The 25,647-nt window shown below is 37.1% G+C and overlaps 1 protein-coding gene across 12 annotated transcripts; it reads left to right on the top strand.

The window, feature by feature from the left end:
* The first annotated feature begins 33 nt into the window (after positions 1-33).
* LOC124530288 (vacuolar protein-sorting-associated protein 36) lies at positions 34-25,647 on the top strand. 12 transcript variants are annotated; one of them, XM_047104377.1, is made up of 12 exons: positions 35-179; positions 316-473; positions 13,378-13,526; positions 14,420-14,515; positions 15,792-15,839; positions 16,138-16,489; positions 21,392-21,538; positions 21,974-22,021; positions 22,518-22,606; positions 24,477-24,591; positions 24,676-24,750; positions 25,262-25,647. In XM_047104377.1, exons 2-12 carry the CDS (start codon positions 384-386, stop codon positions 25,346-25,348), a joined length of 1,296 nt encoding a protein of 431 aa, XP_046960333.1. In that variant the 5' UTR covers positions 35-179; positions 316-383; the 3' UTR covers positions 25,349-25,647. The 12 variants fall into 12 exon arrangements, with proteins under 12 accessions (XP_046960344.1, XP_046960333.1, XP_046960339.1 ...); XM_047104378.1 differs by having other exon boundaries at positions 84-179; positions 347-473; XM_047104379.1 differs by having other exon boundaries at positions 159-179; positions 319-473.

Here is a 25,647-nt window from a genome sequence, read left to right on the forward strand (position 1 = left end):
CCGCGCCCGACGCCGCCCGACCGCGCCCGACGCCGCCCGACCGCGCCCGACGCCGCCCGAGCGCGCCCGACGCCGCCCACGCTCGGGGAGCCTTCGCGCGAGGCGAGCAGCGAGTTGTGTTCGCGTCCGACTCGATGCTGCGAAGCCGAGAGACGACCGACCGCTTCTTCCTGTTATAGGTTGTTATTTCAGATGTATTCTAGCCGAAATCGGCGTGCCGACTCGGACCTAGTGATGACATGACCCCGGGCTCGATTGTTCGAGCGGCCTGACTTTTCCCTCGCGATACTGACTCTGGTTTATTTTTGGTTGCAGTAGTAATCATTTGTTTACTCGACTCCTGCAGTTTGCGCCGTGCCGTGTAGACTTCCGAAGTTTTGAGGATGCCGATGTATCAGAGGCCGGCGTTCTGGAGAGTTCCGCACCAGCGTCCCGACCCCGACGATGAAGTCCGGGACTCCCGAAGAGGACTGGTATGTCGATTGTTATTCTATTACTATTTCCCTGATGAGGCTTTCGTGCTTTCGATATTTTGAAACGTGTAGTTAGTTTCTTGAATAATTATAGAAGAATATACTCGTTTAAATTTTCGTGATCGTAAAATTATTTAGGTTGTATAGATCGCTAAGAATGTCGAGCCCAGGCCGGTGGAGTCGGTTAAATCAGCTGTAAGAGTAATAAATATTCGGTAATATAGTTTACGTGCCAAGTGGTGATCCGATAACGGCAAAGACCTCTAAACGCATTCGGTACAATGATCATTTAGATAAATTATGACATATTTATGAACGACGAGGTATCGTCGGTAAATTTAACTGAAACCTTGACCGACGCATCGGGATTCGTGTCTTATGAGGCTGAACTCGCGCCGCCCCTTGCGCGCGTATAGATGTAGACGAGAGCGTGCGCGTGCGCGTGCGCATGTGTGCGTACGCCGTGACGTTGTACAGTCAGTGTAAGAAAACCTTCGTCAGTTTTTGAATCCATTCCTTTACCGAGTCGTAAACTCTTAGTACCTTTTGTAACTAAAGCACTAAACTGACAACTGTATGTAAAATTAAACTTGCATTGTTCGATAACTTGATTCAAAATAGTGTAACATCTTTGGACTACGCCTAGTTTTATATCAACATGAAACCTTTTTAATGACGGAAATAATCGTAACAAATTTAAATTAGATATGACATTTTCTACTGAATTGTCAAAATATGTCTGTCAATGTCATATATTCTCGATCGGTAAAACAGATTACCGCTCATACTGAGCACACGTAAATAGATCTTAAGGTGACGAGCCTTTTCTTACCCCGACTGTACTGTACGTCATTTACGCATATATGAAATAGATTAATCACGGGAAATTTAATTAATTATATACGATTGAAAATTAAATAAATAAAATATTTATTAAATATGTAATGAATAATATTCGTTCGAATGGTCATACAGTCAATTTTTTTTAATAAGATTTAGGAAGCAAACGAGTATTTTTGCCTCTTGATTACATATATCTTCATTAAAGTCGCTTACCGCTGTCTGTCACTGTGTATACTTAGATCTTTAAAATTACGCAACGGATTTTGATGCGGTTTCTTTAAATAGATAGAGTGATTCGAGAAGAGGAAGGTTTTTGTATATATTAAAACACTGATAATTTTAGAAGTTGCTAATGTGAGCTCGTAAGTAAATAAATTCTGTGGTATATTTAGGATCAGTATTGCACCCGTGCGAAACCGGGGATCGCTAGGTAGATTATATAGAAAAAGGAAGAGATAAATGAACCTTACATTTACATGTTTCAAGAAATCATTAAGCTTTACTTGCAAAAAGAATTAAAGAAAAACGTAAAATGTTAAAAAGGTTTAAAAAATATAATAACCCAATGGATGAACTAGAATTAAGATTACTTAGTGACCGATGTGATAGAATTACTCGAGATGCTTACAATAATTATAATGATAATCTTGAGAAGCAGGTTCAGAAAAATCCGAAAGCATTTTGGACATTCCTAAAAAGTAGACGCAATAGTTCTAACTCATATCCAGCTTCTATGACTAATGGAATTATAAACTCTAGCAACGCAGCCGAGATTTGTGATATGTTTTCATGTTATTTTGCTTCGGTATATGATGATGCCATTGATTGCCACATCTCACAGTCTTCCTCCTTTTTACAAAACATCCCTTACATAGGTTATAGTGACAACTTAGCAACTATAGAAGTGACACAGAATAAAATCTTACAAAAGCTAAAAAGCTTAGATATCACGAAAGGAGCGGGTCCAGATAATTTACCACCAATATTTATAAAAAGATGTGCGTCTAGTTTAAGTTTGCCTCTATACTTAATATTTAATGCCTCGCTACGCTCTGGGACTTTTCCAACTATATGGAAACAAGCAAAAGTCATACCAATATTTAAAAGTGATGATGAGAAGGATGTACGTAATTATAGACCCATATCGATTCTTTCCGTTTTCCCCAAAATCTTCGAGTCTTTAATTTGTCCACTAATCCAAGCGCACTTCTCTCGTTTTATTTCTGAACATCAACATGGTTTTTTACCAGGAAGGTCAACTACCACTAATTTAGTTACTTTCACTACTTCATTATCCGAAGCTATTGACTCACAGAAACAAGTGGACACCATATACACTGATTTCAAAAAGGCATTCGATAAGGTGCCACATATAATTTTAATCAAAAAATTAATGTATTATGGATTTTCAGGCCCACTGCTGCATTGGCTTTCGTCATACTTACGTGATCGTTGCTTTTTTGTTGTAATTAATGGTTTTAGCTCTTCAACAAAAAATATTGCATCTGGTATCCCCCAAGGTTCGCACCTTGGTCCAATCTTGTTTAATATATTTATCAATGACATTGTCTTTTGTTTTGAACATTCTACGCCTTACTTATACGCTGATGATTTAAAATTTACGAGAATAATTTCGACAAAGAAGGATTCAAATCTACTTCAAGAAGATCTAAATAGGCTAACAAGCTGGTGTAATTCTAATGGTATGCAACTGAACTACAACAAATGTCTGCACATTAAGTTTACCCGAAAAATTAACATCTTATTAACAAAATATAGCTTGAACGGTAATAACCTAAAGGAAGTTGACCTTATAAGAGATTTAGGTGTTTTATTGGACAGAAAATTGACTTATATTAATCACATAGACAAAGTAGTAAGCACAGCGTCAAAGATGTTGGGACTTATTATCAGACAAGGTCGAACATTTAAAGAAAGTAAAACAAAAATTATTCTTTACAATAGCCTTGTACGTAGTCATCTGGAGTACTGTAGTGTAGTTTGGCGTCCACATTATGCTGTACATTATTTAAGACTAGAGCGAGTTCAGAAAAGGTTCTTGTGGCATTTATCATACTCAGCAAGGATTTACAAAACAGTGATTTCATATCAGAATAGACTGAAATACTTTAAAATGATGACCCTTGACCAAAGAAGAGACGTAATTGACCTAGTATTTTTATATAAAATTGTACGTAATCAATTAGACTGCCCCAGTTTAGTAAGTAAAATTAATTTTAGAGTACCAACTAGATATCCGCGTCATACCATTACTCCACTTGTGCCCCCCCGTACTAGAACAGTCTTCGGTGCCAACTCCAGCTTTTCTCGATTTTGCAAATTATACAATAAATTCAGTCAACCTCTTGATATTAACTCATATCCGCCAGATGCCTTTCGTAAAGTAGTTGTCAACCTAGTCAGTCAAGTGTAATAATGATTCACGTTTTACTAATTAAATTAATTTTATTACATTATTAAATCAATTAAGGGAATTATATTGATTATATTACTTAAATTATATTGTTATTTAAATTTTAAAATAATTAAATTCCTTTGTATTCTTTTGTTATACTGATAAATACTTTGTTTTTATTCTGTTTTGCATGATATATTTTTATAATTATGAATTATTTCTTGTTTAATTTCATTTTCACTATTTTATTATGGAAGTCATTCTAAATCATTGTATTGTAAATTAATTTTTTTATTAAATACTAATGTAATTTTGATTGAAATTGAATATTTAATGAATTTTATAAAGTACTATAAGTAAATTTATGTTTTTTTTTTTTTGGTCTAGAAAATTATAGAAATTGTTAAAGATTAAAAGCTAAAATATTTATTAATTTTAAAATTTATGAAATAATTGATATTTGAATTGAAATGTACTTTAAATTTGTTAATGATTGAAAGCTATATTTATATTAATATGTATAAATTTGCGTTGTTATTTGTTTTTTTTTGTTGTAAATTGTTATTAACTCGCTTTTAGACTTTTTATCGTAACTAATATTTTTAAAGAATGGAATTTTAAATGCATGTAGTGTTTGCTTTTATATGATTTTACATATGCTGAGCATGATTATAATTTAAGATGTAACTAGTTAAGTATGAAAAGATGTAAAAATCGCTAGCAAACCTTATAAATAAATAAATAAATTTACTAAAAAGTAGGATATTTTTTTATCATTGCTGGTAAGTGATGTGCCTATATTTAATTTATTATGAAGGCATAATGTTTGCGGTACGTTTTCAAAAAAATTAAATATCTAGTTATAAAAAATGAATGTTGTGACGTACGCCTGTTATGATATAACCGTTTTATGTAGACTCGACACGTGCGAAGTCGGGATGGCTGGCTCGTATAATTTTTTTGATATCTAATTTTAAAACACAACTAGCTCTACCCGCAACTTCGTGCGCGTTTGAATATAAGAGGAAGTTATTGTTGTAGCCTAAGTTACTCCTTATAACATAAGCTATCTGCCAGTGCAACTCCCATCAAAATCGGTCCAGTGAACAGACAAAAATTGTAAAAATATTGTTTTAGTATATGTACCGTGTTTACATACATCTAGAAAAAAGCGGTTATTTAAATATGACAAAAAACACTCCAATTTTATTATATGTATGTATATCAAAAATGTATACATTGTAAACTTTTTAGTTACTAGATCGTTTTTATGCTTTGTTTATGTTTCCTATTTAATCACGCTGCCACGGCGCGGATACTCGGATACTAATGGAATTAGGAAATGCGGTCGAATATCCCGTGAAATGTTATACTCGTAGAATATATTTATAACATTTTATTTAAAAATAACAAAACTTATGCATTAGATTAACTAAGAATTACAAACGTTAACGTTTATCCGTTATTTATTTTAAATGTATAACATTTATTAATAGGTTGAAGTGGCGGAATTAGTTCAGTTTTGTAATATATACTCATATTACATAATATGAAAGTAATTCTGGCTGTCTGTCTGTTTGTCGCACTTTTAATACCAAACCGATAAACCGAAATTGATAAAATTATTATATGAAGCAAACATAAATCTGAAGGACATGGGCTCATTTTTTTACCCATCACATTACAACCATCAATTCTTCTTTCCATATACCAATTTTACTTGGGGTCGGCGCAGCATGTCTTCTCATTCCATACTTCTCTGTCAAATGTCACCCCACAAGTAACATTCTTTCTAATCATATCGTCTTTCATACAATCCATCCATCGTATCTTTGGTCATCCTCACCTTCTATATCCATCCAAATCCATGCTCAAGACCTTCCTTACAACACGGTCCTCATTCCTCCTCATAATACGTCCATACTATGACAGCCAGCTTCCGCATAGCTTCTCGGTTTCCGGTGCAACTTGACAACCGTGGGTGACAACCAACCTCCTAAAATGCGCGCGCAGCCGTGGATGACAACTAGAGTTCAATTTATTAAAAAATTGAAAGTGTCTGCACTGGTTGTTCCTACTGAGATGAAATGTTAAACCCTTCGTACAGTGGCGTAGCCAGGTTAGGAAGGGCCCCGGTGCATAGAAAAATAATCAGACCCTCACCTTCTCTTTCCCATCCCTCTTAAGAAACCTAGTGCGCAGGGTTCTGTTTTTCTAGCTTCTGAAGCTTAAGGTTTTGTTTAGAGGGGCCCCTGAACTCCGGGACCCTGGTGCACTGCACCACCTGGCCCTACGATAGCTACACCACTGCCTACGTAGTGTGTTTTTTTTTATTAACAGCAGAAAGACATTCGAATCGACTTGTCATCAAGTGACCTCACTTGATGACAAGTCAACAGACATGAATACTGTGAGTCAAATATTAAGCATTGTATCGAGAAATGTCATGTTCCTTGGGTAATTATGACAAGCCAGCGTTTCTCGACACCGCGCCGATAAAGAAATACCTCCCAGTATAGTCTTTGTCATTAACACAAGACTCGGTACTCGGTTCTAGATAGGTCCGTGGAATTTTCCAAAATAATCATATGGAATTCGATGATAACATCGACTGCCAATACACATCTATCAAATTATAATAATTAAAATTTTCCAAACATATATAACTTTCCCGTGTAAGCTGTCATTGCGTGCGTTTTAAATAGACACTGCCAAATGGCTAATTTATGACTTATATGCCAAATTGCAAGTATTTGTGCCAATGATTAATCATCTATTTATACCTATAAGGCTACGAGACGTGTTATATAGAACGGACATCAATCAGCAACGAAACAACGCAGTTGCAGAGCCCTGACCTTTACCTTGAATCTTTTCTTTTGAACAATTAACGATTCAAAGGGCCGACGAAACCAAAAGTGTTCGATGATACTTCACAAGTTTCGCTTGCGCGATGCTCACACGTGACGTGTACTATACATATACGAGTACGTTACTTTATAGGTGTGCGTAAGAAATTGTGAGAATATTGAGACTTTTAAGGAATAAGTGAATTTCAAAGGCTACAGTGACTAAGTCTGGAAACAAGATATAATTAATGAACGTGATGTAAACATCGCCAGCCTCGGCTGGTGTCTGCTGGACATCATTAGCTTCCGTTAAGCAACACATCGATCGCCGTGGGGTGTTCGGTGCTCGGCGTGCAGTGCAGGACAGTGGGGAGCGGCGGGTGTAGTTTGCGGTGGAGCTAATTCGGATCGCATAACGCCGCGTCTCACCGCCGTGCTCGCAAGTCCGCGCCAAAAGCGCGCCCGCGCAGTGCAACGCTACTCTCGCGCCATGGGGCGGCTGCATACGTTCGTGGTAACGCTGCGGCGGGACACCCGCGACACCAACTGGGGCCTGCGGCTCGTGGGCGGCTCGGACCTCGCCACTCCGCTCATTGTCACGCGGGTACGCCTCTAGCGCTGCGCTCGATGTCAACACGGACACCGGTGTAAACAAACCGATGAATGATTGCATTTCACTCGAACGAGGACCGTTGCGATTAATTCACCAGCGAAATGTAGTCAGTTGTTTGAACGAAATTCAAATTTCACATTCGTAATCATCATTAATAATGAACAATTTACGGGTAATTGATAACATAACTAAGACAATGCAGGCCTGTAATATGTAAAACTTCATATTGACTAGTAATCGTGGCTGATGTAATGCCGATAGCTAAAGCCGTTCGACAGACGTCCGCGAGAGTGACGGGGAATCGGTATTTGACCCAAATAGTGACCACCGTGACATCGCATTATATAAATCTGTAAAGAAATTAACATTTTAATTAGTAATATAAATATACCATATTTTCAGCATGAAACTTGTGCACCAACGCAATTTTGATTCACATCAAAAAATATTTTCTTGTAATTTCTTTCTCTTGATCAATTTCAATATCTATTAATAAAACTGCATGGTATCATTTTCACGGATTTCAGCCAGTGGAGTGTGAATTTCGTGCTCAGACGTTAAAATTCATCGTTGCGAACCTAAAACTTAAAACCTAATTTTGACAATCATTGTTTGCCAGAAGAAGTAATTTAGTGCTAATTTACCCAACCAATCAGCAAACAAAACAATATAGTTATCTTAAAAAATGTTTTTCCCTTAACTTCCTGAATAATATTAATAAAGTTTCGTTCATATTTATATTTATTTATTAATATAAAAAGAAACTTTTAGTAGAAGTATATCACTGCTGATAATCCGAGTTGTTCGCAATACATGAGTCAGCCGTTAGTGCCGATACAAACTGCGATCTTGTAGATATGCGTTTATTTATAAAAGCCGGCTAGGCTTAGATGTAATGCGTGTCAGCGGTCACGACAAACAACTCAATCGTTTTATCAAATACATCTCGAAACATAATTGTTACAACAAAATCAAAGTATACTTCATTCAAGGAGGTAGAAAGTCAGAAGTTACTTTTTTCCATCAATTACATTGGTTAGGAATGCTATACTATACTTATAAGCTAATTAATATCCCACTAACTATAATAACTCCTCTCTTTTTATCGTCAACTCCTACTCTATAATCCTATTTGAAATGATTTATTGATATATTTGGACGCTGCTTTACGTACATCTATATTAGTTTAAGTTTCATACCATTGAAGACATTCGTTTTTTTGGCAGCTATGGGTAATAATACATCACGTTGACAATGAAATATTGTTATGATTGGATTGTTAGAAAATTCCATTTAGGGTTGAAAAACGACGAAAATAATTATGTGGACTGCAATACATTATGATATTCTTTATTCGAGTGGGATGTAGCGAGGCCTTTTGTATCGCCATTTTGCAAGATAAATTTAAGTGTGAAGCCAATATCAGATCGATTCGGAGAGTGTCGAAGATATTCATTATTTTTAGTATATGAGTTTCTTCCCTGTTCTCGGTACGGATATTAATGAATATAATGTACAAGCTTTTTATCATGTCATATTATGGGGGTGTTCAATATTAGTTTCTTACAATAGAACCTTAACATTTAGTAATTGATAATTCGTTCCTGTACATTTCTTTAAAGAAACCTATATTCTTGAGAACAACCAATATTGTATTAGTATACTGTATATACTACATACTGTATACTGTATATGCTGTGGATAAATCGTAACTTCTTACTTCAAAATTAAAAAAGAACCTTTTGAAATCTTACACAATAGTCAAGTTGGAAACATGAACATACATATCATACATATTATATGGTCAATATAGTCGTAGTTGATTTGCCAGCAACCTGCATGTTTTGCCAGCTTTCGTCTGAAAAGCGTCAGACCGATAAATTATGTCTTAAAAAAATATAACGTCAAAACATGCTATTCTTATCATTATGAACAAACTATCCATATTTGAAATAAATTTTAAGCTAGCTAGCATCGTTAATCCTTTCTTCAATCCATAGTGTACACCCCCCTTGTGAATGATCTGTCGATGGAGTGGTTCCCGCCACTTTATGTTTGGTCGAGGCACTTACGCGCTCGATCAGATGCGCTCAACAAAACATCCATTAATCTCAGTTCTTAATACACCCACGGATTAAGATCTTCAGCAGCGCGGCTTATAGCTTACTAACAGTTATATGCTTTCTGTGAAATTTCCACTAACCGAGAGAATAGCTCGTTTGTTATAATGTAATGAAAAATCACGTTTGATTACTACATATTTGAATATATTTTCGTTATCTAAAATGAAACGTGTTCTACTCTAGAGAATTTCGTTTACAGTGAGAATGTGAATAAAGCACTTACGTTTTCATATAAACTGTTGCCTTAAAAATGTACTTTTATTTATTGTTTGCATAGTTTAGTTCAAGTCGGTATTCAAAACTAAAAACCCGTTGTCCAAGGATCATTACACTTAGTACTATCATTTATTGATTATAAAATTAATAACTTCCATACCGAAATCCCCAAGAAAATACCCTAATACTATTACTATACCCTAAAATCAGTGCGTTTTTTTTGGCAGTTTGTAAATCCACTAATACCAGTTTTCAATGACGCCTTACGGCAAAACTTTGTTCCCTAAAGTTTCTGTTCGATATATATTTTTATTCGATGCTATATAAGACATTGTTACGGCCCGTTTGTACATTGATTAATTAATGTCTTGTGTATGTTGTGCTTTTCAATGTTTGGGGGCCTACAGACGTTGCTTCGAGTCCACATCCCTTTGGGCGGTAGTAACCTTTTGAATGACCTTTTTCAAGTTAAATACTATCTTTATCTTCTATAAAATGATAAATAAGACAAATTTCCAGTAAATGAATATCATTTAGCCATCCCGCGTCCGTTGATGTTTCGTTGCCAAAGTCAATCTAGTCGCGACAGTGATGGTTTTGTTCAGCACTATAATTTGTATCTTCTTAACCGGGCTATAGAAGGCGCTACACTACAAGCGACGTCAAATACTTTATTATTGTCGGCGAGACAGAATACCAGGTCTCTTATAATCAGAACGATGCTGACACATTTCTTAATGTGTACCTAAAACTGCCAAATATTTTGCATTCTTACCCCAAATTATCTGAGAAATTTCCCACACGCAGTGTACTCATTATAAGCAAAGTATTATATTTAGTAAGATACTATTTCTTCATTTCATTGTCAGTTTTGTACTAACTAATAAACTGACTAACCTAACCTATCTCAACATCACCTTCCCGACCTAAAGTAACTAAAATACCCTTAAATTGTTAACCATATTTTCATGTTCACACGGCCCTGTTGTTTTGTTTGTGTGAATCGAGTGTGATCACGTACTTATCTGAATTTATCGCGATAATAAACGTTCAATGCGTGTATATAAATATAATATGCTGCACATCTCATCTTCGTATGGGTAATACCAGGATTTCGTACCGTGGAGATTATACCAATGAGATTTAAGCAGACAATTATTTATTTGATAAAATTAATAAATTATGATACTTAAACTAAATTAAATTTATTATCATACATGTTGTGGTGCTATATGCTGTTAAGTGACTGTTCTGTCTATAGTTTTTGAGTCTATATAAATCTCAAATATTAAGTTTTTTTCCATATGTTTTGACAGAAAACACCTATTTAACAACTAAGCTATATCTGAAGAATATGCAATATATTAGCATATTTGATAGTCTATATCAGATATAAAACTATTGACTAAAATTAAATGAATTGTTTATGTGAAAAATCAAATAATAAGAAATCTAGGTAACAAACAAAAATTCCCTTTGTAACTTTTGTATCATGTACCTTTTAGTGGTTAAGTACGTGTGTGTAGTAGTGTGTGATACTCTTTGCGTTCAATTTACATAAAACGTTTTGTTTCTCTTTAGCCGACATGTGATATCGACAGCAGCCTGTGACCGCAACCGCGACATTTGAGAGAATAATTACTCGCACGTTGGCCTAGTGGTTAACTTCTGAGGCTGCGAATAGCAATGGCCGGGATTGTAATCCCACGACGTGTCAATAAAATTGCACTTTTTTTAAAGCAGCTCAAATTGAGACAATGGCATATTTAGATTTGTGATATTAAGCCGAGATTGTCCAATGTTTAGAACGCGCGATTCTTAACTGATGATTGCGGGTTCAAACCCAGGCAAGCACCACTGAAGATTCATGTGCTTAATTTGTGTATATAATTCATGTGCTCGGCGGTGAAGGAAAAGATCGTGTATTCAACAAATCCGCATTGGAACAGCGTGGTGGAACATATTCCAAACCTTCTCCTCAAAGGGAGAGGAGGCCTTAGCCTTGAATTGGGAAATTTACAGACCGTTGATTTATGTAACAACGAAGTCTTGCTACAATACGGTAGGATTCTCATCGAATTATGTACGTGTATGTATGTATACATATATGTGTTAGCATCTGATCGGTCAGAACATATTTTTTTAAATGAATAATTAAACAATATCTAGTGTCTTTTTGAAAAATATCCTACCTTCATAATTCTGTACACTTATAATACATACATTGTACATAGAATTCTTATTTAAAATGAGGATGAACTTTCCTTAATGTACTTTCGAGGATAGATAAATCCGTTTATCTTAATTCGTAACAGTTACATATCTATCGTATACATATCGTATCGAGGCTCGGAGCATTCATTGCTAAACAAATTTATCCAACCTTGCGCTAATATTCAGCCATCATAAAACATTTTGATTGCGTGGATTTCCTTTAACATCTGTTAGCTATGACTCAATCAATCTACGTCCACAGAAATAGACGTTCCATCAAAATATATTATAATGATAAGTGATTTTTTCTGAATTGAAGCACTCCCATGCGTCATTCAAAAGATTTTCAGGCAAAAGTATTGAATATTGTAAACACTGCTTAAGTGTTCGTTAATATTTCCGGTCGCATAAAATTCATTGTTCTGTTGAAAATTTTCGATTACCTCCGTTATGTAATCCATCTCCATTGTTATTGATAACAACGTTCCTTTCATGTTGAAAACATAAAAGAAACCACTTAAAACACCCACCGGCATCACCTCGGTTTCCTGAGCGGATAATTTATTTCTCAGTCGAATGAAATTAACTCATAATCTCGCAATGGCTCGTTGGCACATCAGTATTAATTATAGTGTACATAATTTCAAATAAAATAATTAATCGTTTATATAAAGGAACATACATAATGACGCCTTACAACACGTAACAGTTACATGAGCCGTGACGCCAACTAAACCATCAAAGATGATCATCTTGAGGTCGATGATGTCGGCCGCGAGTGACGTCGCCATAGAACCGTACCGCCGACATCAAGTCAGTTGTTCGCGAGTAAATATAGGTGTGCGTCCTCGCCATTGACTCGCGGGAAGTGTGATGGATTTGCGCAAATCAGCCGGTGATTCGCCGGCCTCCATCGGCTGCGACGGTTGTTTTCAATAAAAATGTCAGTGACGGTTGGCACGACATCGACGATAGACGCATTTAGCCTGGCCTCGCGCCAAACTTGCATAGCTGCCGCCTCCCAACCTCCCCCTTGCCTGGTCACAAGGTCGTCCTAGATGTCAATTTCGAAGAAATGCGTATTTCCGAACAGCCTCTTTACAGCTTATGATAAATTCTCAATTAAAATTTCACACAGCAATTTCAAGTACATTATCTATTTAAAGAAAATATATCAATTACCCTGCGTACGACAGGCACTAGATGAATACTTGTCCTTAAATTGTTTTGGTAGTCTGAAATAAATAAAACATAAAAACATTGAAATAATGATGTAGCTCTTGTTTTTTATTCTGTAAGTATGACACAGTCGGTTACGTGTCAGAATCACCTCGGGAGAGATGAATGTACCTGTAGCCGCCTGAAACTAAATGTCACGGCCTATTTTTTTACCTTGAATAACAGGTGACATAATATTCAAACGGTTCACGTTGCTCACATGTGCTGATTTACACTGACGAATATTCATCTAAGATACTAAAGTACCGAATGCCACCGAATTAGAGTTAGTGACTGCACTATTGGACAGGTCTGTCTTTAATATGAGCTAAACTTATCGCTATATAATGTTTCGCGTACTGTAAAGTATGATTGCTAGTCCAGTACCTCTATCAATTTGTTAAACTTTCAGGTAACGCCGGGCACTCCGGCCGGGCGGGAACTGACGAGAGGCGATATCATCGCAAAGATCGACCACTACGACGCACGAGATCTCCGACATGAAGATGCGCAGAACCTCTTCAAAAACGCGCCCAATCAAATCAAACTAGTTGTGCAAAGGTAATGTAATTACATTCAATAACAGAAATAAACGTTTACAATAATTTAGTGTAATGGCTGCCGTCAAATATATGAAATAGTCTGGAAATGATAAAATGGTCTCAATTAAATATCAATGCCGTTGAATGTAATCGTCGCGATAACAACGTACTTGTTTTTGAAATTCCTTGGAATTTGGGTGTATTTTTAAGAGTGTAATATTAATTAACCTATGGAGGGCTTACATGGCGTCTTGCCCTCAGACAAAATCACCCAGTGGATAACGCATGAAGCATGCACAGAAACACTTATTTTTTTAACACTATACTAGTGTATAAAACACTTTTGTAAAACACTTATATCGATCAGTAATAACTATTAAATTAATGGTGATTGATGTAAATGACAAAAATATATATATTCCTAAAAACGCAAAAAATGGCAAATATCATTAGACGAAATTTGAATGCCGGTTAATTTATGACGAAATGTAATGTACGAAGCAATATTGTTATTTTTAACATTTACATAGTCTTTTGTGGACTGATTGAACATAACTATGCCGGGAAATAAATGGCAATTATACCCTAACCTACTTGATCTTATAGAAGTAACTCAAAAAGCAGGAGCAGATGTTCTTAAAACGTCTAGAACTTCTTTTTATTTTAGATATGAAAATGATAATATATTTTATTGAAGTAGGCAAAACCAATTTTGATTCAGCATTTAAGGTTATAATATGTAAAACTAACGCCGCTTACGAGTATAAAGAAGAACCGACTAAAAACTCAGTAGTAACTTTATTACACCAAACAAATAACATAGGTATGTTAGCAATGAAATTGGAATTATTGGAGAAGTTAATACCATGAGTCGTGGTAAGCACCAATTGTTCACGCCAAGCGTCCCTACAGGAGCAGTCCAAGTTCTCAGCTGTACACGATGCCGCGTTCTTCCAACAGTTTCTCAGGGCGCTCCCTGCTCATGCCTTCCTACTATCGAATGGCCGAGTAAGACACGCCGTTGAATGTCGTATATGTCGATGTTATTATAAACAGCAGCCTGTGTATTTAGCACTTTATTCTTTATTACACGCAAAACAGTAATGACCACACTCGCTTGTTGTAATTAGGTACTTTTATTTATATATTATACACGTATTTAAAGTAGTATCGTTGCCTATCTGTAATGCTGTTTTTAGCTTAACAATACTGTGCATATTTATTACATATTTATTTACTACTATGCATTGTAGTTTTTCTAGCTATTATTAAAGATAAAATAATATTGACTGAAAAGAATCGAGATATAACGATCTATATAACAGTTTACAAATATATTTGTGTTGGTTTGTTTCTTACTTTTCTAAAATGATTAATCGACTTCAAAACAAAGAAAATTATTAAATCGTTCGTAATTAAGTACATAAAATAAATTAATCCTTTTGATACATGTAAAAATAAACAATTCATATTTTTAATAGTTTTAAATTCAGCATTTAGATGTTTCTCTGATTTATAAATAAAAAAAATTAAAAACTTATTTAATTAACTCAAACAACTAACAAAATAGATCAAATATTTTTGTTATATGGATACAAAATTATTTACAAAAATATACACCCAATCAAATAAATTGAAATAAATTGCTTACTCAATCATTTAGATATACATATATAAAAAACATATATAAAACATAATAAAAAAAATATACAAAAATTAACATAACCCTTCGAGAACCCGAAAACAAAATGGCGGTTCTCAAAGAGAAGAAAAAGAAAATTATTAAATCGTTTGACGATTGTTACCTCAGAACTTCTTGCTATGTGAACCGTTTATTCCTTTATTTTAATTTGTGATCATCTCCATTGTTTTTGATCTCTTTTAAATTTGAAGTCGGTTAATTTTTTATATTATTTTGAATATATATTTACTTGCACCGTAATAATTAGATCTGTGTTATTTGAACGAATTCGATACATATATTTACCGTATAAAATTTATCTACATTTTATTCTTTGAAAACATTTAATATGTCAATACAACGCTCTTTCACACGCATGTCCCAGCCTCAGCCGGACCAAAGCGACGGGCTCTTAAGGCAGTCTAACACTTGTGTCTCGAGATTAATTACCTGCGCGTGATATTCTAAAGGTCTAAGCAGCCCCGTAACGTAACATGGTCTTGTTGTCAAATGAATATATCAGCCACCCAGCTCGCAGACCGAGTCGTTGTATTGACACGTGTGTGGTACCCCACTAATGCCCGCGTGTGGCGACGTGTGCAGGGCGGCGGAGCGCGAGGGTGCGCGCAGCTCGGGCGGCGCACCGCGCAGGTACCGCCTCCTCTTATTCCACCAGCCACAACCTCCGACTTCACCTATAAATGTTTGTTCACGGTAGATCAGTTGAACGGTGCCGTCTTTTTCTTTCGAATGACAAATAATTGATGAAGGAAGGAGAAAAGCGACATTTATCGGTGTAGTTTACTAATTCCATTATCTACTATTTTAATTTCATTTTCCTTAACCCTTGTAGACAGTGAGAAGCACGTTAACCATGAATACATGTTACATTTGTTGGTACAGAGCTATGTACAGATCAGTTAACAGTACCGCGTGTGTATGTAAACAGGACCGCAAGTCCTCTCCCGACGACACAATGGCGCGGCCCGGAGTCCCTCCCCCGCAGCACGCCCGTGCCTCCGCAGGCGCAATACGCTCAACAACAGCAGCAATACGCCCAGCAACAACAGCAGCAATATGCCCAACAACAGCAGCAATATGCCCAACAACAGCCGCAATACTCCCCGCAACAGCCGCAGTACTCCCCGCAACAGACGCAATACGCCCCCCATCAGACGCAATTTGCCCCCCAACAGACGCAATTCGTCCCCCAACAGGAGGGCGAGTACAGGACCATAATGATGTCTCCAGCGGCTTCCAATCGCACAGATGAAACTATCGACGAGTCCATACAAAGCCAGGTAATTATTAAATTGTAGTAATAATTGTTTTACTCATGTCGCATAATGTACATCGTTCCGACGGGCAAAAAAATATCTGCACCATTTCAGCCGTGGGTAGAAGTCGTAAGAGCTGTCTTTGCGATTTTTCTGTTGACCCTACTCGGCGGAAAATCAACTCACCGGCATTTTAAGGGTGGGCGTCCCCTAAATATTTGCCAAATCCCAAATAAACGAGAGTCAACCGAATAATAGTAATAAATTGTTTGCAATTAATATTATCCTAAATGGATATTTTAAGAAGCTTTTTTATCATTTCTGGTCATTGATATTAATGAAGAGTAGTTTTATAAAAATAATTAATAATACTATTGTGTTATGCAGTAGTAATCTGCCTTGCTCACTATTCAGTCAACACTCTTTACCGGGCCAAGTGAATTTTACTGGCAACACTATGAAAAGTTTTTCTGCCGAATGGGTATTTGACGTAGGTTAGTTATATTTTGTTTTAAAGATGTTTTCAGTAGAAACACGTTACTTGCGTAAGTACTCACGGCCGAGATAGTTTAGTAATGTATAGATGAATATGTATACTCGGACGTCAGCATAATCTATATTTCTATATCAATATTATAAATGTGAAAGTAAATCTGTCTGTCTGTCGCTTTTTCACTACCAGTTTCAGTACAAACCACTGTACCCCAATTTCATTAAATTTGGTATGTAGCAAACTTGAACTCCGAGAAAGGAAATGGCCTACTTTTTTGCCTGACAACCAACATCCTATAACGCGATCGAAGCCGAGGGCGATTACTAGTGCACAATATTCTGTCACGAAACACTCAACAAACTTTTTCAGTATCAAAAAACATATTGCTTTTACAACTATTGTACGAAAATTATCATGAAATTGATTATGTTGGCCTATCGTAAACATTCATCGTAGCGCGGCGTAGAGAATGTATTCGTAGTCTTTTTATATTAAAATTTAATATTTAGATAAATAATAAATATGATTTTTTGTAACCAACGAACATGAGTCCAAGCGTTACGCAAGATCGTGTGCACATGAAATCAAGTGATTTTATGTTATAATTAACCGTGCAAGGAAAGGCCTGGCCCTACGTGTCACTTCAGATTTATTTGTTGACTTTCGTCATGTTATATTTGTATCAATGCCAGATTATTCGGTCGAGCGCAATATTTGTCACACCATTCATCAAACGAAAAGAACTGCCATATTATTAGACAGGCCTAATTTCGAGCAAGTACAGAAATTTAGAGCATCACCTTGAGTGAAGAAACGGTGACTGCACACTCCACACCGCTCACGAGGCGATCGAATGCAACATTTCGTAAAGAGAAAACCGAATTACATAATCTGTGACGTACATCATTTTTTATATTTAAAGAAAAACAATATTAAGCAGAGATAAAAAAAATGCTGCTTAGCTTAGCACCACCTGCTACAACACCAATTCCAATACAATGGCCGATTACATGTTGAAAATATTATTTTAAGTGTTATTTGATGGTTAGATATATACAGACATTTTTATGGTCGGTATTCCTTTACTATATCCCAGATGTTACAGCTTTTTTTATTAAATACGGGCTTGCTCTTACAAACTCTTCCAATTACAACTTCGTTTAAAAAAGTCTGTCTCGCTCTTTGTGGTAGAATTAAATGAAAAGTAATAACGAGTTTTGGGTTTTTGGCTGCAAATGAAAATGAGTCGTATATTTATAATTGTGCAATAGAAATAATCATTAACGAAATCGATTTACAAAAGGCAGATAACGAGGCACGCGGAAGACATTGAGACCGAATTGATAACCTCTTTCTTTTTGAAGTCGACTTGAAAAAATATACAATAATAAATTTATCCAACCGCCTGCCGCTCGTCGATCTATAACGACGTTTGTCTATTCCAATAAGTTAACCTTCACTTTATCAGTAATACTTTCAGGAATTTCCCAAGTCTCACAGTCGAACCATTGTTTGTTTAAAAAAATTAGAGGAAAACTTTTTTATTTAATTTCGGGTTAATAGCGTATTCAACTTTCGATTTTAACTCGATGACAAACTAATGCTATTTTGTTTCTTAGTGCTAAAAAATATTTATTATCTTCATTAGACACGTCGCACCAGTTACTTCCCAAGTAAATAGGTTAACTCGACCATTTTTAAACCAAGACGAGCGTTTATAGTCTGGCATTTTGCCAAAACACTCTTTATTTTGTTATATTCTTAATTAGAAACATAATAAGACGGGAAAGCTATAACTAAGCCATGGACTCGTGTGATTATGGAAATCGTTTTGGATTTATGTATTAGAAATTCAATCCCAAGTTCCAGTACGTTCCATTCATTCATGTTCTGAATCACACATCGCTAAAATAGTGTAGGTGACGCTATGTGGATACATCCACATCTACTGTAGCCATTACTAAACTCATTACAAATACTTATCAAGGCAAAATGACCCGCCATATTAATGAACAAAATAATAATTTGAATATAAATATCTCATAGCCAGATTTTTTCAAGATATATGTATGCTCTACTCTCGCCTCTTATTTTCTGCGTTTGGATAAACTATTTATATTGTCCATTCGTGTGGCCGAGTAGTAAGTGAAGAATACTTCGTGCGTGTCCCACAATGCTCTAGGCTGAGTTTTCGCCCACGCTGGTGCCTATTTTTCCGTCATATTTCCAAAATAGAATGCATTGAAATGACTGTTTACCGAGAGGGAACGACTGGAGACGCAGTCCGCGATCGTTCGCCCTACGACACGTCCGCGCTACCGAGTGCTACGATGGCAGTCAACCCTAACTTTTTCCCCAACGGGTACCAGGACCCCAAGCATCCCGAGGAGGAATTCGTCAGCAACTGGGTTCGTCGAAAGGAAATACATTAAACATTATAAAAATTTACGAGTGATCCTAATTAGGTTAAGGCTAGGATGTGATGTAGTGATATTAATTTATCGAAAGTACTCGAGTTATCTAACCCCGTAGTTAAAACCGGCGTTGACGCGCAACGGTCTGCCAATCTTCAATGTTCGATAATAAACTAATTACGGACTACTCGGAACTCGCGAAGTGCTATAAATACGTGATGTAATAAGCTAATTCACGAAACGATTGGAAATTATTTTATGTTCACATAGATTTAACGATACAAACACGTCGGGGACAGTTGCGGGCCTAAAGCGTATGATTAAGTGACGCACAATATTTAGATTACAGATATACAAACATGACTAATACGGTCTAAACAGCTGTTTTGGTGTTGAAAGTCACAAAAAGAGGTTGTAAAATTTTTAAAACCTTCTCGGAGTTATTTTTATGATTAGAAATAAAATAAAAAACAGTTATGGCTCACGCGCAACTAACAATTTTATACAAAATTAACTTATTTTCATATCTTCGAACAAGTCTTTTAAGTGTTCAGCGTTCAATGTTCGACAAAAAACAATGTTTTCCATCGCTAAAATCACGCTTAGTCTTAATAAATAATGAAATAATACATTAAATAAATCTCGCTAAATTTAAATACCAATGTTGCCAAATTTATTCCGAGCCTGTTGTTTGTTTCTAAGTAACTTTACACAATCAATTGACCAGCTTTTTCGTAATAACAATGTGACTTAGTCACATGGTACTTCGAGCCAACTTCATGAACTCATGTGATTGATATTTATTCATGAACTCAATTTGTGTTTATAATTGCATCAAGAGCCCGTCTCTGAAAAGAATCGTGAAGATGTTCATGAGTAGATCTGAATTCCGCCAGATGGTGGATACTCTCCACCAATCTACACTGAAGCAGCGTTGAAGCATTAGCTCTAAACTTTCTCCTCAAGGTGAAAAACGGCTTTTGCTTGAGACACTTAAATCCTGCTACTTTTAATATAATTCTTGCAACGTTTCATTTAATATTAGTATATCATAAAATTGCCTACGAGATTATCTACTAGTACAGATACTGTATTGTGATTTAGTTAAACAAAAAAGTAATAAAAGACATGCGTATAATTTAACGTAAAACATTGCGTCAGTGACTAAAGCTACGGCTTTGTAAACATTTACCGGACGGAAATAAACGTCGAAGCTCGAAGCGTTCCAATGGCACAGTTCACGCTTTGGAACGCAGAAACAGTCCTTGCCGCCGTAATGTATCGTTCCATTTAAACTACAACATTATTAACTGCAACAAATCGCGTTGTTGCTCAATTTTTAGATCAATTTGTTCCCGAATCGATATAAGACGAGGGTGTTGTTTTCAGATGACATACATTCCCGAATTTAAATGATGTACGTATGCGATCACCTCGACTAGTTTGTCTAAGATATATTTAAAGTGACCGCGACCTACATCAGATCAAATAATCACAAATATAAAACGAAATCGCGTCCGAAATCATAACCCACATCAAATAACCTCGTACAGAATTAGACGCGTCGTCAACATAAGCGAGCGAGCTCATCAAACGCAATGTATAATTATCAGGATATTAGGTTATATTTGTTTAATCACTATGCCTTCTGTGTTACTTAGAATATGTAGTACATATATACTGTCGTGGCGGATGTTTTGCCTAACCAAGCACACTTAAACCTTTATTTAAAAGTAGGGTAGGGAGCATCACCACCTCGTAAATAACTCTTTTTTAAGCATTAAGTATTATAACAACATTATCATAGTTGGATTCTAATGTGAAAGGTGAGTCTGTGATCACAGGTAGTGGGGTCTCTGTCCCACTGTTGGTAGCGCTTAAAATGCAAATAAGACCGGTCTCTACTGCTAGGGCTGACCGCTGACTCATTGGATATATTTCTGATTAAAAAAAGGGATAGGTGTTTTTATAGGTGTTAAATTAGCTTCGATCCGTGTTAAACATCTGATTGGCCCGCAGCCGTACCGCACCACGCCGCTGGTGCTGCCGGGCGCCAAGGTGCGGCGCGAGCCCGGCCCCACGGAGAGCTACCTGCGCCACCACCCCAACCCCGCCATGCGCGCGCCGCCGCACCACGACTACCGCGACACGCTCATGCGCCAGAAGGTACCCCAACGATGCCCGTTGTCTGATTCTATATCGATGTGCGATGATGCGCTTCAGTTTAAATATAAAGTCATTTATAAAGTATACAACTAATAAAAAAAAAGTCAAGTTAAAAAATATATGTCTTAAGAGAGCTAGGCTTGTTACTCTGTTCAAATACACAATAAACTCGCATGCGCGCACGCACTACAATTATACACTTCTGTACAAAAGTCTTACCCAGCTTGGAGCAGTGCTATATTTTCAAATTGAGAACTGTAACTGCCAGTATTATTTATATTTATTTATAATTACTAGAAATGCTTGGCTAAGATTGATATATAAAAGTTAGCTCATGCTAAGCAACTCTGTGGAGGCTGCACATGTTATCAGCACACGCTGTAGTGTACTCGTACTTGCACATTTGTAACTTATAGATTTTTAACAAAAACCCAGGTGGCCGAGTCGGTGTTGCAGCGAGTGGTCGGTGAAGATTCGAACAAGGTGGTTGGCGAGACTGTGTGATGCTTAGACAGCTTTGGCATGATCGCATTTAAACTTCTGTAACGGACGATTCGTTCGTACAGCCTCGAGGATTCACTGATATATCGAACACTAACGTATCATACCTGTGATCTAAACATAAACTTTCAGCTAATGTAACATTTCAATTGTGAATATCAGTGAATTTTCAGTCATTACCTTCATCTGTCTATACGCCATCTTGTTTTCTGCGGGTTTTTTTTCTATCATCAGTGTACAGTTCTTTTTTTATTTATTTATTCAAATCTCAAATACATTTTGAGAGATATTACAGTTTAATTGATTTCATTTCAATCTTTATATAATTTGAGACAAATTATGACTGTCGATAAATTTATCTACTTGGATCTTGATCTATCTTAACTTCGAGTCACGTATAATATGAAACGGCAACGGTCACCGTTGAGCCCGTTGCTAATGTGCGTTGTGGTCCGCGTTGACAACATTGTTGGTGCAGGTGGTGCACAAGCAGTTCAACTCCCCGATCAACCTGTACTCTGAGCAAAACATCGCCAACTCGATCCGACAGCAGACGTCGCCTCTGCCGTGAGTATTTAATATTAGGACTGATCAAACGAAACATACTTCAGCAATTCCTTCCCCGTCATTTGGTACAAATCGCTTTGAAAAATCTGAAGGTCGTTTCAAGAAACGCTCATCTTAGAACTGAATTTCAAGATCATGGCTGCCTGCCAAGCGAAAATACCGAACATTTAACTACACGTACTAGATGAATGTTTAAAACTCCACTGGTGTTTTGTGAAACACTTTCTATTATATTCGCCGATACGTGACAGGTTCGATTCCTGTACAAAATGTTTGTATTTGTTAATTCATACCAAAGCGATTTGTTCACAGCCACTTTGTGTGTAATTATTGACCGCATTAAAGCAACATTACATTAATCCCAACTCGCTCAATGAATACTTTAATGAGTTTTTTTTGTGACGGCAAAAAGTAAGACCGTCAGAGAGTGTTTAGTGCCGCCAGGTGCGGATTTGGTTTTCACTTTTCCTCTTAGAAAGTAAACACGTAGCTCAGCTAAGCTGGATTCTATTCCAAAAATAGGTTGTGTATGATAAAGATAGATAAGTAGAATTTATTCTCAGAATTGAGAGGCTATTTGACGCATGAAATAGTGGTGCGTAACAAAAGATATTCCTGGAGAGTGGAAGGTATAACTAACGCAGGTATTTGGGGGTAGATTGAAAGGGTAAAGAAAAATTTAAAAACAACATGATCGATTTTAATTTAATAACAGAAGTCGTGAGAATTAAAATGAAAATTAGAAAGAGAAGAAATTTGCTTGAAAGAAATGTAAATATAAAATAGCAGAAGTATTTGAAGCGCAAGTAAAGCCGACTACGCAAGGCTAGCCTGGGGTGGCAAGGGAACTGTGTGCTAGTTATTATGTGTATTTGTTTTGTCAAATGACCAAACAGCATAGAAAATGTTTAAATTATTATTTTAAGAGATTAATGAATGATAAAAAAGGCTTTTTGTAGTGAGCGAAGGAATGGAAAACTTAAGTGCTCTAGAGAATTGAATAAAATGAGGAATGAAGAATTTTTTTTTTATTTCTTTTATAGTATGTGCAGACTAAAATAAATAAGAAATAGTAGGTAGCTACAAATAGCGAGCAAAAATAGTATTTCTGCTGAATATAGTATAGCGCAGTGCGAATAATAATATGTTACAAGAAGAGTTTGATATGAATGTGAAAGGTGTCTTTTAGCAAAGAGTAATTGGAAAAATGATGAATTGAAACTTGGAATGTTTGACGTATGGACAGAGTGCAGTTACAGCAAAGTATTCGAGTTACTCGGAGCGAATCAATTCGTTATTCCCTAATGTTGCAATCGCGGAAGGTCCATCTTGTAATGTCGTTGACGTGTATTTAAGAAACGAAAATGAGAAAAGATATTTGGGTCACCAACATCACATGTAATTTAATAAAATATTTGTTTGCTCAGCTCTAACGGCTATTACGGGCGGCCGCACGTAGTCAAGAGGCAAGTGTTTTACTAGAAACGCCGCCAAAACAACTGTCGACGCCCATCTCACATTACGCATTAACGCTTCTCTATTTATGTTTGCTACTTCTTCGACTCTCTCGAACTTCTCTCGGATCGCGCGATAGCGGCCGTCGCCGATCTCGTCGACACGTTGCCAAATAAAAAAAATCGAAGCGCGCCCGCACCCGCCACGCGCCGCGCGGCCGCGCCTCCTAATCAGTAACTAGAGTATGCAATAAGTTAATATTAAGGTAGTGAACTCATTCTACACCATTAATGTCAGTATCTTCATCGACCTGTCCTTCCTCCGCGCCACCCACTAAACCTCCCCGCGCCTAACCGTCTCTGTGTCGCGCCCGCTAACCACTAAGACTAACTCCCGCCCGCCCCGCGGCCGGCAGCGCCCCGAGCGCCTTCGACCCCGCCGCGTCGCCCGCCGCGCGCGCGCTCGCCGAGCTGGAGCCCGCCGCGCCCGCGCTGCCCGCCGCGCCCGTGCAGCACAAGCTCTTCAGCAAGGTACGGCTCAAAGCTGCGGTTGCCGCGCCCCGATGGGAGCCACTCATTGCATTTTTAAAGAACGCCCGTTTATTTCATTGCTAGAAACCGGCGCCGACTCCGACCCCGAAATCTGTGAAACAGCCGGAAACGAATCCGAAAGGAAAGCAGACGACCTTCGTGAGTAAACATGCAATATCTTAAATAATAATGCAAATGTGCGTGAACACGTTACTGTAAATGATCACATTCGTTAAGTACACGTTTTATTTGATGATCGTTGCCGTGCCCGAACAAGACTCGTGCGATCACCTCTGTGCCTCATCGCTTATCGAGAGGCGGATCATGGGGGTGAGAGCCATTGTGGTTGGGCACGGGAGACGTAACTTCATAGATCACATAATTACTAAACGATAGTACCACTTACCATAATTAGTTCACATCTTTCCTGTATTTATAATTTATCGCGCCCGGTGGTGAAGGAAAACATCGTAAGGAAACCTGCATGTGTCTAATTTCATAGAAATTCTGCCACATGTGTATTCCACCAAACCGCATTGAACAGCGTGGTCGATATATTCGGAACTTTCTCCTCAAAAGGGAGAGGAATTTACAGGCAGTTGTTGTCGTTGTCTCCTGTTTAAGCTAAGCTATGTGCTGTCAATCGAGTTTACTGTTGTGTGTTGGGCAGGTGAGCTCGCTGGCGGAGGAGCACATCCAGCAGTCCAGCTCGTTCAAGCGCCTGATGTACCACGTGCTCGGCGACACGCAGTTCTAGGGCGGCGCTGACTAACCTCTTATGTTTACGATGCTAACGTTTAATGCTCCCAAAGTGTGTCATGTTATTTTTCGGTGGATTTTCTAATACTCGAGTATTAGCGATATTATTTATTTACAATAAGTAGGAATGTAACTATAATTGTTTATTACTAAGTTTCGGTATCTTTGTACAGAAATACTATATACGATGTAAGAAATGTTGAGTGTACCGTCTAGTCACTTCGCCCCGACTCGCCCGGGGGGGCGCGAGAATGAGATTCGAACATTTTTAAATAAATTATTTATTTTTATGTAAAA

This window comes from Vanessa cardui, chromosome 6, assembly GCF_905220365.1.
Source record: "Vanessa cardui chromosome 6, ilVanCard2.1, whole genome shotgun sequence".
NCBI classification, from domain to species: Eukaryota; Metazoa; Arthropoda; class Insecta; order Lepidoptera; family Nymphalidae; genus Vanessa; species Vanessa cardui.